We start from the raw sequence: 17,657 nt of genomic DNA on the forward strand, positions 1-17,657 counted from the left end.
CCTTGCTGGGTGTGCCAGGGAGCACCAATGAACACATGTTACAGAGGAGGTGGCAGAAGAAGAGGGGGTATGATAATCATCACCTAAGCAGATGGGCAGCCCGGACGGAGGGGCCCAGGGCTGTGGGAGGCTGGTCAGTAGGCTGACTGGCTGTGGACCAGATGGGCTTGGGGATCCCATGGAGATGGGTGTAATGCCAGATTCACCCCCTCATCAGTAGGGAACCAAGTGGGTAACTGTGGGAGACACTGACATCTCCGAAAGGGGCTGGATAGTGAGATCTTCCTTGCTGCAGCCCCAGAGAGACTCCAGCACAAAATGGTGGAGAGAATGCTGGCTCTGAGTCACTTGGACTACATTTGACTGTTGGCTAAAGGGATCAGATCAGTTATCCCAACAAAAACAAGAAAACAACCAGACAAGAGCCTGCAATCTGGGCCCATTTCCCCGGAGTCAGCGAGCAGAAGAAAGATGCCAAACGTCCCAAATGAGGACATGGCTGTTGCACCTGTGGGAAGATGCTTAATGGCCAGGATGGGGACCACAGGATAGCTGCAGAGGCAAAGCTCAGCTCCCCTCCTTGGTCTGTTGGGAAGCATATCAATTTCCCTCTGCCAGAGGCTGCAGGGAAGGGAAACCCGTGAACCTTGTAAACATTCACTGGTTGTGAGTTGGGGGACCTGAAATAAGATAATGAAATAAGCTGAGAAAATAAGATCTTTGGTTTAAAGGCTGAAAGCACAAGTAGATATTTTTAAACGGGGAAGGGGGCAGTGTTCCTCTGAGATGTTTGCAGAGCAACCTGGATGGGTCTGATTCTATTACGCAAAAGTAGAAGCCTCAGGTGTTTACCTGTGAGAAGCCTTCTTGTCACAACGAACTTTTCCTGCTGCCAACTGCATCACACAGAACGTCGCTGGGTTTGGGATCTGGGTGTGCTGTATAAAATTGTGTGTTCAGGTTTTGACTGCTGCCTGCCAACAGTCTTTTTTTTGAATAAGTGTGTCTAATTTACCAGCAGCCGTTTGCAAACCCCCATGGCTGCAAGAACAGAGGAAACCCCACCCAGTTTGCTGAAGCCCTGAGACCTTTACTGCAGACACACTGAGAACAGAGAACAGAAGACACGGAAGTACTCAGGCTGTACTTATGAAAAGTCTATACCCACAGACTCTGGGAGAAAAGTTACTACCCATTTGGGAAGGGGGACATCTGAGACAGTGACCTTCCTCTTACCTGGTTAGAAATGATATCCCTTATAAAAAAAAAAAAAAAGCGAGTCTAAGTTATTTTGGAATTTCAATGCTGTAATCATGGCAAAATGAAAAAAATCTACTTTGAGGGGAATCTGAGGGATGTGTCATTATCAAGAACTTGGGGAGAGGGGGTCGAACACTTGCCAGAAACTCAGTCATTCAGCCAGGCTCAGAGTGTATCAGCTACCTCTCTTCTGTGAGAGATCAGAGAGCTAAAGGCTTCTCTCTGTCAGGAAAGAGGATCTGGGTAGGCAAGCATCTCTCCTGATAGGGACAAAAGTTTTGAATTAGGAAGAGGCGAGAAGATGGGTTTGGGCATTAGAGTGAGCTGGTGTGAGGTTTTCTGTCTTAAGGGTACAAAGTTATAGGTTTTCAGGGCAGAGGGGGCCAGATGAGGCTGGAGGTTGGAAAGCTATTAAACAAGGGACCTCTAGCGGTCACCAGGCCAGGAGAAGGGATGATCAGGGGAATTTTCCTGGGATGGGAATGTGTTACGAGCCAAAAAAGGGCCAGAAAGGCTCGTGCAGGGTCAGAAGAAACCACTTAACCAAGGGGCCCTTGCCTGGAGTCAACACTCTGAGAATTTTAGCAGACCTTTGGGCCAAACCCAGGGTTTCCAGATCAGGCTATAAATTTGAGTACTTCAGTCACTGTAAAATGTAGTCTGTAACGAATAAGTTGAAGAGAGGAAGAAAGGATAGGGGAGGCCGTGTGATGTCACGTGAAGAGCTAAGGCTTGCAGCCATGTGTGACCTTGGGCAAGTTACTTAACCCCTCCGAGCCTCAGCCCCTTCATTTGTAAAACTGGCATAATAATAGTTACCTTGAGAGACTGCAGTGAGGATTCAGCGAGACATGCATGTGAAGCAGCAACACAGGACCTGGAACCATTAGCTTCCTTCCCCTTCCAGAAGCTGTGCTTGCAAGTCAGTGGTTGTGTGTGTAGAGCTGCACTGTACCAGCCCCATGCGGCTCTCAAGCACTTTAAAGGCAGCTAGTCTGAACTGAGATATGCCATGTGAAACACACATCAGATTCCCAACACTTTGCACAAAAAAAAGAGTAAAATATCTTATTAATCATTTTATAGTGATTATACGTTGAAATGAAAATATTTTTATATATTGGGTTAAATAAACTATATTGTTAAATTAATTTCACCTGTTTCTTTATACTTGATTTAATGGGCTACTAGAAAATTTAAAATTACAGTGAGGTTCACACTTTATTCCTCTTGGACAGTGCTGACCTAGACACTAGAGGAAGATAGGGTCAGGAAGCTGTGTTCCAGAAGCTCATTTGTTTCTCTACCGTGGGTCTGTGCTTTAGTTTGTTGTCCTGGTTCCCCGGTAAAAGAACCTTTTGAAAAAATGCCACCTTGGGCTCAAAGTGGGTGGAAGGTACTCGGGCTCCCCTAGTGGCTACGTGCGGTAGTGGCCATCCAGGGAAAAGGAGGCAGGGCTGGAAGGCGAGGGGATGGAGGGATCAGGTTGTAGCCGGGGATGGACTATTCCTTCTCAGCCTGGAGCTTAATTCCAGACCCTCTACTGACCTTTACTCCAGGAGGCCGGCCCCATTCTCTCTTATTTCAGAAGGCTCCCATCTTATACGTGAACTTGGCAGGAAGCAGGCTCTCACTAGGCGGTAGCAAACACAGGTGTAAGGGAAGATGCCACCTCAAAGCCACCTTCAGAAAACCACAGCGTTTCCAGAGAAATAAACAACAGACATTCACAGACACAGGAATGTTCTTTTTTCGCTCTCTCCCAAGAAGTGTGATCCGTTGTTGTCTTTAAAACTGTACATTTTACTGTACATTTGTTTTTAGCAAAAGAGAAGATTGGCATTTGTATTCTGCCCACACGATGTCACTTTCCAAAACTCCAAGTCAGAAACCTGACAAACACAAGCGTGAGTACATACCATGTCACGACAGAGCTCGTAGCCGCTGATGAGGACAGAGAGTTGATTCCCCCCCTTCCGATGTCCACCACTTTCCCTCTGGGCATCTGAACCCAAAGGCAAAAAGAGAGGTGGTATTTGGGGTCACTTCCTCAACGGCTACATTTAGAAAGGCTTAGTGAGAAAGTGCAGAGGGAAAAAAGAGTGGAGGAAAACGGGTCCGAGAAAGAGGGAGGATGGGAGAAAGCATGTGCTCTGGCACCGGGGCTGAAAGTCAGCTTGTGATGTCAGGAAGAGACTGGCCTGGCCTGTTAATGGCCTGGTCTGTTTAATGTCCTGGTCAGGACCAGAAAGGGACTGGGGGAGGCAGAGAGGCACCAGAAGAAAAAGAATGAAGACAGGAGAGTAGAGGGAAGGTGAGGAGAGAAAGGAGGACGGGGAGGAAGGACGAAGGCATGGGATTTGGAGGCTCCTGGGAGGAGCCAGAAGGCAGTCCTGCATAGACAGCTCCCCGCCCTCTCCCCGTGTGTTCTGGGTGGGGTTGGGGGCCACCAGCTCAGCTCCAGGTCTGAGCCCATTAGAACGTTTCAGCCCCAAATGGACTCACCTGTATGCTTCGTAGGCTGTGTAGTGAGCAAGTGGCAGAAGGAGGGAGAACAAGAGACAGAGGCTAGAGATCTATGGCAGATGCTCGGGAGAGGGAAGAATGAGGTGGAGAGAGGTAGTGCATTGACAATGAGGAGAGACCTGGAACAGACAGGGACCAGGAGAGACAGAGATGCGGGGAAAGACCTTCAGATGCTTCCAAAGCCTTTTCTCCCCCGCCACGTCTCGTCTGCCCCCTCTGGCCACTGTCTGGGAACGTAGGGGTCAATTCCTAGATGGAAAGGAGCCCGTGTGTCCCTCCCATCGCCATCCTGACATTTCCATGATGGACCCTCCTCATGGAAGGCATCCCCCGTGTGCCCATGTCCCACCCTGAGCCACCTTCTTCAGGAACAAACAAGGGACAGACTTTGGACATAGAAACACCCTAGCTACAGTGAAGACAGGGTAATGGATTTCAAGCACCACCCCCAGGAGGTAAGTGGCCTTGGGCCCTGCCCTGACTTGGTCACTAATGCACTATGTGACCTTGGGCAAGTCCTTTAGACCCTTGGGGGACGGGAAGAGAGGGTTAAGGATGAGATGATCGCAAACACCTCTTCAAGCTTCAGAACCCTACAATTCATTTAGTCATGAAGAGTCCTTAGTCCTTAGAGCTGGAAGGGAATTGGAGACTTGGTATGATCGCATTAGTTTACGAATTAGGAGCCTGAGGTCCAAAGAGAGAAAGGGTCTTGCCCACTGTGTTTAGCTGGTTATTCGGTGGTGGCTCTGGAACCCAAACTCAGAGCTTTGGACCCCATGTCCAGTGCTCCTCTGCCACCCCGCTCTGCTCTCCTTAATTAAGAGAAGCCCTCTTGCCCCCCCCCCATGTCCATAGGGACTCCCTGTGCCAGCTTCCCCCAAAAGAAGCAAAAATCCCAAAGCAACTCCAACAGTTAACATCCCTTATGTCCTTGTGTCTCATAAAAACCCTTCTCCCTCTCCCGCACGTAGAGTCCCGGAAGTTACCCTTCTAGTTTAAGCTGATGTGATGGGTGTTTGAGAAGCAAAGGAAGCTGAGCCAGGGTTGGGGGAGGTCACTTATCCCTCCCAAGTGTGGGGACTCTTGGGAATAATGAGGCGTCTGGGCAGGGGACTCCAGTCTTCCCCCAAACAAATGTGCAGCCCAAATCATTCCCTGCTCTTCTCAATTGGCAATGATCACCCACCACCAGGGCTGCTTTCGTGTGTAGAGTAAACTCTCCGTTATCCGTGTCACTGAAGAGAAGGAGTCGGGGAAGTGGAAGAAATAAATTAAGAAATAAAAACAACACCGGAACCATCAGCAATGCAAAGCCGCTTGCTTATAGGCTACATTTGTGATTAGAAAGGCAGGAGCCCCGCCTTTCCAAACACTCAGGGCTTAGTCTGACATTTGAGCCATCGAGTCTGCTTTCCCTGAGCACAGCCTGATGGGCGGTGGAGGACGGGCCTGGGAAGGTGGTGTGTGTGGTGTGGTGGGGAGGGGAGACCGTTGACAGGGAGACAAAACTGTCCCTGGATGTAAACATCACCATGGAAACGCCACAAAGACTTGTGGGTAAAGATGCTTTCCTCTTCTCTCACCCTGACAGGGTGGGAGGGAGGATGCCCACCCGCCCACCCAGGCCTACACCGTGCTCTCCATCACCCACTCGGAGCTGCCAAAAGTTCCCCGGGCCCCCGCCAGGTCACTCTCCTCAAAGGGCAAGAGCATGCCGTTGACAGAGAGACTGCGTTTTGTCCAGATGTTCGAGACCCTCCGAGGGGGGCTGTAGCCACCAGGGGCGACCCCTCCCGCAGCCGCAGCTGCAAAGTCCCCCATGTCGAAGGAGTGGCTGCGTTTGGCCTTGCCCTCCAGGGGCAAAGGGAGCAGGCTCCTGGCCCGGGCCGCAGGCGGCCCCAGCAGTGGCTCTCGGTCCGAGGGGTGGGCCCTGGCCGATGTCCCAGACCCTCTCCCGCCTGGAGTCCTGGAGTCCAGCAGCTCCTCCTTTCTCTGACTTTTGAGGTCCAAGGAGGCGAAGGCCCCCATCAGGCGATCAAGGTTGGGCTTGGGGCGGGGAGCGGGGGGTGGGAGCCTCCAGGGGCCCCGTCCCAGCCCTGCAGCCTCCCCGAAGCCCAGGGAACTGGAGGAAGAGGAGTCGCTGCCTCGGGCCAGGCCAGCGCTGAAGTCCATGAGCTCGTGGCCCACCACCACCTTGGGTGGCCCAGGTGCGGGGGCCCCGCTGGGTGCGCTGCCCAGCACGGGGGGCTGGGCCCCATTGGTCTGCGAGTGCATGTTGCTGACGGTGGCCGCCGGCTTCCCGGCGCCCTCCTGGTTGCAGACCTTGTAGCGCACCATGAGGATGACGATGAAGACCAGCAGCGTGGCCACGATGATGCCACCGATGACGAGGATCATGGTGCCGCCCAGGATCTGGCTGTGCATGGACTGGCACTGTGGGTAGTCGGCCTTGGTGAAGAACTGGGCACAGCCCACGATGTTGGTGGCCGTGAGCGTGGTGGCCGTGTCATCCCACATGGCCAGCACGCACAGGTCGTAGCCAGTCCCTGACACCAGGTTGTTGACCACGAAGGCCTTGTTGGAGGCTGGGATCATCCTGTGGGGGGTGGGTGGGCATAGAGGGGGAGGGATGGTGAGGGACAGTAGGGTGACGGGGGGACAGAGAAGTAGAAAAAAGAGAGAGGGTGACACAGACAGGAGAGATGGAGAGGGAGCCACAGATGCAAGGACACAGAATGAGGCAGAGCAGAAGAGGGTGACAGGTGGAGAGACAGGAAAAGGGAGAGACGGGGAGACAGAGGGGAGGGGGAGGAGGGGGACCCAGGTGAGAGAACAGAGACAGGTTGGGGTGGAAAGGGAAACGAGAGAGAACGATTCCGGGGTGGAGGGTGGAAGTGCCAGAAGCAGGTACACAGAGAAAGACACCGGCGATCAGTTGCAGGGAACAACCCAGAAGATGTGGAAATAAAAGAAGGGAATGAGATGGGGGATAGTTGATGGTAGAGACAGTGGAAATTGGTTAGCGATGGAGGTTCAGGGAAGAAAGGGGAGAGATTCAGCAGAGAGGAGAGAGGAAGCACACGGGGAGGGGCAGAGGGAGGGACAGGAGAGACAGAGATTAAAGGTGTGAAGAAGCAAAAACTGAACAAAAGGGACTCCCCACCTCCCCACTTCTGCCTTGTCTGCTGCAAATGGTCCCTGGGTCTCTGGACAGTGGGGTTGAGAGTAAGGCCGGCCCTGGCCCCTCAGCACCCTCCCAGAGGCCGGGTCCACCCCTTGTCTGTCCTGCGAGATTCCTCAGCACTGACAGCCTTGTTCTGAGCCTGGAGCTGTACTGAGTCACAGACAAGGTCCTGCCCTCAGGGACCAACTCCATCCTCATCTCCACATGGCTTTCTCGTGCCTCGGGAGGGAGAACACTCGCTGGTGCAGACTGGGGTCTAAGCAGAAGAAAACTGGAGGTGGAAAGAGGGGGTGTTGCGTGGAGGGGAAGGGCACAGTGCAATGTTGAAGAATGGTGGGCAACTGTTTCTCAGAAGGAGGGGCCGGGTCCTCCATCACTGCCATAGCAGGCCAGGCACATCCAAAGACACCTGGGAAAGGGTATCACTGGTTGGGGAGGCCTTGACTGGCCTCTCACCTTAAGGGAGGGTCTGAGGGGGCAGCAGTCTCCCCTCACTGGGGCCCATCCACCATAGCCTGGGCCCCTTCTGCCTGGACCTTCAGGAAGCGTGGATACAAACTGTGACCTCTAAGGCCTTTGTGCAAGTATCATGCCTTCTGGTGGGGGTCCCTAGAAATGACACCTGTCTCACCCCATAAACACTCCTGCAGAAATACCTCGGCCTGAAGGTGCCACATCTCTGCAGCCTTCCCCACCTCCCTCCACTCTCAAAGAGCCCTCCGTTTTCCTGTCCCCTACTAATCCAGGGCTCCATCTATACTTGCCAACCCCTCACACCTAGAGCCAGGCAGCTTAATTGAGATCTCAAATATGAAATACTGGAGCCTGAACACTTCCACCTGGGAACCGCGCACGGAGGCTGGGACTGACAGGCAGGTATTGACAACCCGTCAGTGGGCAGCCCTGGAGGCTGCTGCCTCCCTGCTCACTCTTGGCCCACACAGCTGCTGGGGAAGCCACATGGAAGAAATTGAGTACTCTGCCCCCATCCCCATCCCCAACCCATAGCTACAGTGCATGGGGCAGAAGAGGTGGGTGGAGGAGGTTGGAGCCCAGATCCAGCATGCGTCCTGCAAGCCAGACCTTTAGGTCTATCTATCTCACCTGGGCATCATGGTAATGCCGTGTCCTCATGTCACAAAGGAGGAATGGCCAAGGCTCAGAGAGGCTGAGTGATTTGCCTCAGGTCACACAGCTGGGACTGCCAAGATGAAGCAGTTGGGGCTTTAACACTAGCTTCTAGATCCACAGTCTGGTCTTACGCTTTTCCACAAACTCGGACGTTTTTCTTCATCTCAGTGAAAACTGCAGGCCCCGCCCCGGGCCTGTGGCAGGTCAGCCACCCCCTTCCCTGGAGAATATTCAGAGCCCACTGAGGCTCAGTTCTGCTGGGCCAACTGCTGTGCAGAGCCCAGGGCTACATGGGCCCACTTCCTCCCCCCTCAGGGAAGTGATGTGAGTTGGAGGGGCAGGAGCTGTGCACACCCAGAACGGTGACAATAGTAGAGCAAACACTTAATGGCAAGTGTGTGCCAGGCTCTATTTTTGGTGTCCTACTTCTATCAACTCACTTAGCCCTACGGCAACTCTCTGAAGCAGCCACTGTCGTGACCCTTGTTCTGCAGAGGTATTAAGCAGATGTAACATGGCAGAGCCGGCATTCAATCCCAGGCAGTCTGGCTCCCGTCCACTCTGACCCACCTTGTTCCGCCACCTCTCTGGGTCGTGAGCGATGGAAGAGCATATCCATGGAGGAGGGGATGGGCTGGCTGCTTTATTGAACACTTGGTATGTGACAAGGGTTTCCACATTCAATATTGCATTTAAACTTCACCACAATTCCAGGACACAGGAGATGGACTCCGAGCCCAGAAATCATCTCAGTGTTTAGCCATCTTATCCTGGGAAGCAGACCCCACTACTACTACTACTACTAACAGTTTAACACTAGCAAACAAATCTACAGCTGATTTCTACAGCTGATAACAGAGGTTTAAGAAGAAATCACACGGGAGCATACTGGTTATTCTGCTATTGGCTCTCAGGTCTGTCTTCCCTTTCACCTGCCCGCCCATGGACAACAAGGAACTACATTACCCAGGCTCCCTTGCCTGTTCCCAGGCTCCTTTGCCTCCCAGATAGAGCTGGCCACTGGAGGCCCCAGAGGAAGACTGGAAGGTGGGAGGAGGGGAGAAGCCAGGTATTTCTACCTTTTTCTGCTTTAAGTGGTGTCTCCCTCTCAGCTCCTGAGCCTCCTCTGTGATCCCAGCTCCAGGGGCTCTACCTCCTGCCAGAGAGACCTGGATCTTAGGCTCTGATGAAACCATCTTCTCCATTACCTCCATCCTTGGGCGGGGTGGGTGGTGGCAGTGGCTTCCTGCTGTAGCTAATCTCTGTGATGCTGACCCCTCAACAATCCCATCACCTGTAACCCAACCCCAGTACTGCATTCCCTCTTCTATCTAGCGTGTTCTTTGTTTTATTTTCTCCTTACAGAATCCTAGGTGACACAAGGACATATAATTTACACGACAAGAAGGAAAAACTTATTTTTTCCTTGCACTTTGGGAAAAAACTCTCATTACTTGATGTCAGCAGCAGCACATCTTATCTAGTAGAACCCCAGCTGGAGGAAGCACTTTGCCACCTTCTCGGAATCATTCATCACTCCCCAAATCTACCACCTGACGCCTTTGCGTAGAGCAGCCCCTCGTCCTAGAAACCACTTATCTTTCTCCACATGGTGACCTCATCCTTCGAGGCCTGACTCAACGTCTCCTCTGACCCAACCTCTGCTCTCTGCTCCCACAGCCCCCCTGCCTTCCTCTGCTAGAGGCCCTTCTCAGTGGATGCCTGTGTCTCCCCGGAAGAAATGGGCCATGTCTTCACCTTTGTATCTCTGTTGCCAGTCATCATATCTGGCCCTGCGTCACTGCTGAGTAAATATTTACCCTATAGTTGAGCAGTGAATGAAAGACTGCTTTGTTAAATACTAAGGCCTGTACAAATGTCAGGGATTCTTAGTTAAATATGACAGCTGGTGACCCTTAGACACTGCCTGGCCCTGAGGATGTCTCGGGAGAGGCGTTTCTACATCTTTGAAGTACACCCCTGACGATCTTGATGGACTTGCATGTAGATATGTGTTGGGGTGTGTGAGTGCAGACGAATGTGTGTGCATGTGTGAGAAACGATGTGTGGGGGGCATGTCTATCATTTGAGAGCCGGCTGCATGAGTATTTGTGAACATGTGTGTGTGTGTGTGTGTGTGTGTGTGTGTATAGGTGTTCACTTATATATAGTACAAAGGTTCTAGTTCCAGACAATGTTGGTCACTGCTTTGTCCCTCTTCCACCTAGCCCCCCAGAGGCTCCACATGTCCCCTAACGCTTCTGAGGGGACATCCCATGTAACCTCTCCCAGAGACACCTGCAGACCAAGTTTGCTCTTTCCTAACTGCTGCCATTAAAGCTACTATTTGGGGCATCTGGGAACGGAGATGGGAGAGGTTCTTAGAGTCTCCCCCTGAGCCTCAGGGCAAAGCCTATGAGCTGACCACCAAAGTCTACTGTCCCCCTTTCGTGGGCTCAGTCCAGACCACATTCCCCAGCCAACTGTGCACTTAGTGGTGTCCAGGTGGCGAGTTCTGGCCAATGGAATATGGTGGCAGCAGTGTGTGTACCTCTGCGCCAGGCCTTACAAGAGGGGGAATACTTGCCCAACTCTCCTTCCACTCTGCTGGCTGGACCCTGGGTGCAGTGACCAGCCTTGGCCAGGCAGATGACAACAAGGCCCACCCGAGGGATGCTGGAGTCTCCACACGAGGAAGGCCTCCTGATGGAGCCGGTAAACCGCCCTGGACTCTGAGGAGAGCGAGAAATCAAATTCTGCCGTGTTTGAGCCTTTATGCATTTGCATCCATTTGCTGTAGTAGTTGGCCTCTCCTAGCTAATCCAGGCCCCTGCAGATACGATGAGGTGAACTTGAGGAGTCTGTTATGTGTAGGCGTGACAGAGAAAAAGAGGGCGTGAGTGTGTGTGTGGGTGACTGAAGAGGTGCGTGTGTCTTTGTGTAAGAGGGGGATGTCGGTGCTGGTGTCTACACAAGAAATGCGATTCTTGCCTTCCTGGGCTTGTCAGCAAACGCCACCTCTTTTACCTCCAGCCTCCATCCCCCTCAGCTCCTAGCATCACCACTTTTAGGTGCTCTCCTCCTCCCCTCCCCCATCGATGAGGCACCGGCTGCCTGCTGAGCCCCAGCACTAATTTGGAGACACCATGTCAAGCTGCCCTCACTCCACTTCCCTGGCTCTGCACCCTCATTACTGGCTCTTCACAGAATCACCAGCCTGCCAACCTCTCTGGCCGGCCATGACATCTCAGGGCACATGAAAGGGACTCATTAAACCAAGGTAAGCATCCTGGCTCCCCAGCCTCTCCCTCTAGCTGCCAGCCCCAAAGGGGACTGTTTGCTTTCCTGCACAACTGCAAGGGAGCAGAGGAGACATGGCTGGTTCTATCTAGCGTACGATTCATTGAGTACGTACTATAAGCCTGGCACTTGACAGGCTGGGTCTCTGATTCTGCACACTGACTCTGTGAGGTAGGAATAGTTATCCCCACACTACAGATGAAGAAACTGAGGCTCAGGCAGATCGGTCACCTGCTCAAGGTCACACAGCTGGAAGGCGGCTGAGCCAGCGTGGTTAGCCAGGGCTGCCAGGCCACCAAGCATGGTCTTCCCTATACTGTATTACCGTGAACTGAATCGAGCAGAATCAGATGGTAGCAGGAAGCAAGTCTCAGAGTCAGGGTAACTATCTGACAGCAATTAAAAACCAAAAACAGAAACATGTATTACTACAAAGGCAGCTAACATTTATTGAACACACTATATGTCAAGCAGTGTTCTGAGTACTCTACCTGTATTAACTAATTTAATCCTCACAGCAACTCTATGAGGGAGGTACTATTATTATCCCCATTTTACAGAAGAAGAAATCAAGGCTCAGAGAAGTTAAGTGATTTGCCCAAGGTCTCATGGAGAGAATGTTTGTGCCTAGCCAAGATTTGAAGCCAGCACTGTCACATTATTTCAATAAATGCTCTTGATAACCCTGGGAAGTACCTTTCGGTACTTCCCCATTTGAGAGACAGGTATGAACTGAATTACCCCCTATAGCTAATTAGGGGTAGAGATGAGAGTCTCATGAGGGTTGTTTTGCTACTTCTGAATGCTCATGGGAAGACTGAAGGAAGTGAGGGAGCTATGTGGATGTCTGTGGGCAGTGTTCCCACAGAGGGAGCTGCCAGTGCACTGGCCCTGAGGCAGGAGCCATGAGGAGGCCGGTGTGACAGAAAAAGAGTGAGGGAAAGGGAGAGTGGTAGCAAATAAGGTCACCAAGGTAGTAGCCAGGAGCCAGGTTCTAGAGGCCTTGCAAACGCATTGTGTCTTGTGTGCCAGCGCTGAGGATTTGCTGGGTGCCAGTTTTGAGAAGGATTCTGAGGCTGTGTTCAGACTCAGTGGGACACAGTGCTATGGGTCTGGAAGAATCTGTTTTATATTTGTTGCTTCTAGTCTCAGGATCAGAGAGCCATTAGAGAGGAGTGCTGGAAATACTGGTACAAGTGGTAGAATCCCCTCTTCTGGTTTCGGTGCCGGACGCTGGCCTTCCCTGAATGCACGGCCCTGAGTGATAACAGGGGAAGGCGCAGGGCTGCTCTTTAGAGCAGGATTACCATAGAGCTGGCGTAACTCAGGGAGGGCTCCGAGAATCAGGAGCCTCTCGTTAACTTCTGAGACAGGCCAGGGGCCGGGGGCCAGGCTCTGTCGCTGCCCCACTGCCTGTGCCCCTGCTGAGAACATGGGGCTCCCCTGGCTGCCCTGAGACACTCTGTCTTATTGGCAATGGCTTTGCCCCATCAGCAAGTAAAGGAGGCACATTCAACATGACTGAGATTCTGAGGCGGGGAACCCCAATATCCATTCCCACAGCCCTCAGAACAGCAGGCAGGTGGGGATCAAAACTCTTGGTTGCGTTGGCCTCTGGATGAACTCTCTTGCTCCCCTCCCCCCACCTCTCCTCTACAAGCAGCCAGAGGGATCCTGTTAAAACCCAGATCAGACCAAGTCCTTCCTCTGCTCAATGCCCCCAGTGAGGCCTGTCCCACGTAGTCAAAGTCCTGACGTGGCCCCCAGACCCCTTGTGACCTGACTCTCACCCCTCCGAGTTCCTCTCCTCCTACTTACCCTGCTCACTCTGCACCAGTCACCTGGCCTCCCTGCTGTTCCTCAGGGTGTTGCCAAGGGTGCTCCTGCCACAGGGCCTTTGCACTGCCTGTTACCCTTGCCTGGATGCTCTTTCTCCAGATGTCCATATGCTCTCTGCCTCACCTCTTTCAATTCTGCTCCAACGTCACCTCCTCTGACTGTCCCGTTTAACACTGAGGGCTTCCCCCATCTTTACCTTGAGCCCCCAGCCCCTTAGTCTGCTCCATCTTTTCCCATTACACTTTTATTGCCTGACAGACACTAACATTTGCTTATTTACTAGGCCTCCTGTTAATTCTCTCTCTCTCTCCTTCCACTCCTAAGAGCAGGCTTTTTTGTCTGCTTTGTTCCCTGATGTTTCCCCAGCCTCTAGAACAACACTCGGCACATAGTAGGCCCTCAACAACATTCTGTGGGGCAGGTGAATGAAATGAATGTTCCGTACCAGCACTGTCCAATACAGTAGCCATACGTGGCCTTTTAAACTGAACTTCAAACTAATTAAATTTAAATGAAATTAAAAACTCAGTTCCTCAGTCACGTTAGGCACACTTCAAGGGCTCAGTAGTCACATGTGGCCAGCGGCTGCCACACTGGACAGCACAGCTCGGGGGCAGCCCACCGTCTCCGAGTTCTACTGGCCAGGGCTCTTGTTATGCCCTCTGGCAGGTGGTAGGAATCCTGCCATCTCCTATGTGAGTCCTGGCACCCCAAACAGATGGGCCAGGCCAGGGAGGCTTGTCCAGCTCCAGGACAGCTCCCGCACCAGGACAATTGGTCTTGAAGGCTTCAGTCCGGGCCTCTGCACTCTCTGTCTCCCCAGGCGTTCTCTCCATGACGCTGGATAGCTTCATCCCTTCTTTTTGGTTCTTCCAGCTTCTCTCAACTCCTGGGGCCTCCAAGTTCAGTGGGGTCTCTCTGGGGCTCCCCCAGGCCTGACTCAAGCTCGTCTGCCCCCCAGGAGTGCTCTGACTCTCCACCTCCCACTCAGCCTGTGGTCCAGCCCCTTCCCAAGACTCTGTCCCGTGGCAGTACCACCTCCCTTTACCCACGGTCCACAGGCTGGGCCAGCCCTGGGCCAAATGGAGCCTTTGGGCCCCTCTGGTCCTCCATGGCTATACCCTGTTCCTGCTTTTCCACTTCGCACCTACTAGTTACCCTTGTACTTCTGTTGTGTAAGTCTCTATTAAGAAAACTCCCTGATAAATCCAGTCACCATGATGAATGTCACCCCTCTCAGGAACAGTGACCATTAGAAAGAGAGGTGGCAGAGGGCAGTGGTGAGGAGCACAGAGTCTCGAGCTAGACTGCTGGGGTCAAACGCTGGTTCTGCCTCTTCCTAGCAGTAATCACTTACTGTGGGCCATTCCTTTACCTGTCTGTGCCGTAGTTTCCTAGAAATATCCTATTTCTGGAAAAAATGGGGCATTTATAATCTCTGCTCTGTAGGGTTATTATGAGGTTTGAATGAGTCGTGACTCATAAGGAACCCGGGTCAGTGTCTGGCCCACAGTAAACTCCACTGGAGGGTTTGTTATATAAAGGGGGGGTGAAGCTGAACTAAAAGTAATGTATCTCGGATAGTGGAAATCCAGGCCTCGAGGGTTTGTGGCCGGCAAGTCTCATGCAAGCTAGACCCTGGGAGATGTGCGCAGCTCCTGGATCCTGGCTGGGCTGATAGGAGACATCGTGGCTTCGACATTCACAGCAGCAGGACATGCTCCCCCCTGCGTGTGGCTCGAAAAGTCTTTTTCAGAAGAAATGTGGGGACAATGTTAGTCCAGCCCTGGCTGAGTGAATGAAGGGATTACTGGAAAGCCAACCAAAGCGAGCCAAGCCCCAGCAGGCTGCCTCTTCACTCATCGCCCCAGAGTAAGTTCCATCCTGTTCCGTGGTGCTCCTTCACCAATGGGATAAAGCCGGGAGTGAGAGTGCGAGCCTGGGACTGGACCACCAGGGTTCAAAGCCCAGTGCCATCGCTTACCGGCTGTGTGACCTTGGGCAAGCCACCTAACCTCTCTGTAATGGGGGACAGATGATAGGGCCTCCCTCACAGAGTTGCTCTGAGGACGAAATGAGTCAGTGCCTGTAATTTAAACCATGCCTGGTCCATCGCGAGCTTAGCATATGTAGTGATTCTGACTGTGGGAGTCATCTGGCCCCAACAAGGATGGAGATGAATCCCACAGCATGAGGTTAGATTAAATATGGGCTAGTGAGGCAGGTACACAGCCCAGCTCAGGGGCCAGCCAGCTGAGCCCTGGCGGTCCGTCTCTTCTGCTGGCCTCAGCCTGCCCTCCAGCCTAGCACTTCTCTGGCTGACCCACCAAGATGATGCCGGCTCTTTCTAGTTCCCCCTGTGCCATCTCCACTCACAGACCACAGGAAAGCCGGGTTGAGGGGGCCCATCGACCCCCTGGCTGTCAGCGCTCCACTCACACACTTCCAAGGACATGCCAGGCAGCCCCCCATCCCCCAGCTTCGCGCATCTCTGAGCTGCTCAGAATCCCTGCTCACGTTGCTATGGTCTGACGGCTGCTGCTTGGTCCCACCGGCCCCAACTCAACCCCACAGAGACACCCGGGACAAGATGTTTCTTTCTTGAACACATTTCAGCGCTTCCCAAATTGTGCACCAGCTCCCTCACGCCCCCCCCCCTTGAGTTTCCACTTCTCCAGAGTGAACATTTCCATTCCTTCCCACCATCTTTTCGGGACACGCTCTCCAGCTTGCCTCGCAGCTGCTCCTCACTGATCACACGCCAATCTGTCTTTGGCCCTCCTCTGAGTGTATGGGGGCGGTGGGCAGGGTCTGAACCGGAGGACAGAGTCACGTTCCCCCAACCAGACGTCCTGCTTCTCCTGAGGCCCCCCACCCAAGACAACACGGAACTTTCTGGAAGCTGCATCGCCTCGGTGGCTCACACTGAGCAGGTGGCTAATGGAAACACCCTGTGATTTCCCCAGAGCTGCAGTTAAGCCACGTTGCTCCCATTCTGTCCCCTAAAGTAACGTTTCTACCATCATAGGCTGAGCCGACCCAGGCGAGGTCCCCTCCCCTCATCAGGCCTTTTCCTCTCTCTGTATATCTTTGTCTCTCTCTCTGTTTCTCCTCATCCACGTTTCTATGGATGTGGAACTTTTTCCTGCATCTAATTGTCCTTAGCTCCCAACCCCCAAGGATTGGGTGGGCACATCACAGGAAAAAAAAAAAAAAAATGTGGGCTCTGGGATCTGACAGAAATCTCTCTTCGAAGGCTGGTTCTGCCCCTGACCAACGGTGTGACTCGGGGTCAGTTTTTCCTCTCTCTGAACCCAATTTGCTCATGTATGAAATGGGACTAGCGGTCCCAACCTCCTGTGCTGAATGAGAGACATTAAGTGTGCTGGGGAAAACATGACTGCCCTCTCCTCTCCCTTCCCAGGGCCATTCAGTACTCCTGTGACGACGATGATGGCCACGATCTTGCCATTTATCTCCTCAAGGATCTGAGAAAAGCTTGCTCAATAACAATTCATCACTTACAGAAGAAACGCAGAAGGTGTCAGACCAATTATACCTCGTTGTAAACACAGGAGTGAACAAAATGAAGATTCCCCACCAGCCGCCTCCAAACGCACTAGAACCACCAGCAGACGCCCAATCAGTACCATCCAGTGATGTACCTGATCAGACAACTCTGCCCGGTTAGCAGATCCATAATTTCCCAGGGGCACCACGCAGGGGCAAAGTCACCTGTGGCACCGACTCCTTAAAACGGCTATGATGGTGCCCACTTCAGCTGCACATATACTCAAATTGGAATGATGTAGAAGAGATTAGTATGGTCCTTGCACAAGGATGACATGCAAATTCGTGAAGCGTTCCATATTTTTATGAAATTCTGACCCACATTACAGCTTGGATGAATGTTGAGGACATTATGCTAAGTGACATAAGCCGGAAGCAAAAGGACAGATATTGTGTGTTTCCCCTTATATGAGGTACCAGAGTGGTCACATTCATAGACTGAAAGTAGAAGAGTGTTTGCCACGGGGAGGAGGAAATGAGGAGTTAGTATCGGATAGGTACAGCGTTTCAGTCTGCGATGATGAAAGAGTTGTGAAGGTGGTTGGTGGTGACGGTTGCACACAAATGTGAATATACTTATGGCCCCTGCACTGTACACTTAAAAATGGTTAAAATGGTAAATGTTATGTTATGTCTATTTGAGCACGACAACAAAGTGGCCAAAAAGATGCTATCACAGAGCAAATGCTGCCAGGTGGGCAGGAAGAGGAGAGTTCGTTGGTGCCATTTGTCACTTCAGTGTGGCTGATGCACACTCAGGTGCAGTCACCCCCGGCAGGACCTTGTGGTTCTGTGGTTGCCAGGCTTGGTTGGCCCAGTCAGGTCTGGGGAGGGCACAGGGTGG

General features: G+C 52.5%; 1 protein-coding gene and 1 non-coding gene across 2 annotated transcripts in view; one reads left to right on the forward strand and one right to left on the reverse strand.

The window, feature by feature from the left end:
- Positions 1 to 5,090: 5,090 nt before the first annotated feature.
- The window catches only part of LRFN2 (leucine rich repeat and fibronectin type III domain containing 2), a 176,560-nt gene continuing 163,993 nt past the window's right edge, over positions 5,091 to 17,657 (reverse strand). Inside the window, exon 3 of the mRNA XM_027126803.1 lies at positions 5,091 to 6,385. Coding sequence (XP_026982604.1) covers positions 5,416 to 6,385 — 970 coding nt within the window. The 3' untranslated portion in view covers positions 5,091 to 5,415. The remainder of the gene's footprint in view (positions 6,386 to 17,657) is intronic.
- On the forward strand, positions 17,012 to 17,118 carry LOC113631220 (U6 spliceosomal RNA). Its single transcript, XR_003437228.1, has one exon. It is a non-coding gene; the product is annotated as a U6 spliceosomal RNA (small nuclear RNA).

This window comes from Aethalodelphis obliquidens, unplaced genomic scaffold (genome assembly GCF_003676395.1).
Source record: "Aethalodelphis obliquidens isolate GAN/ISIS:26980383/991018 unplaced genomic scaffold, ASM367639v1 scaffold31, whole genome shotgun sequence".
Lineage (NCBI taxonomy): Eukaryota > Metazoa > Chordata > Mammalia > Artiodactyla > Delphinidae > Aethalodelphis > Aethalodelphis obliquidens.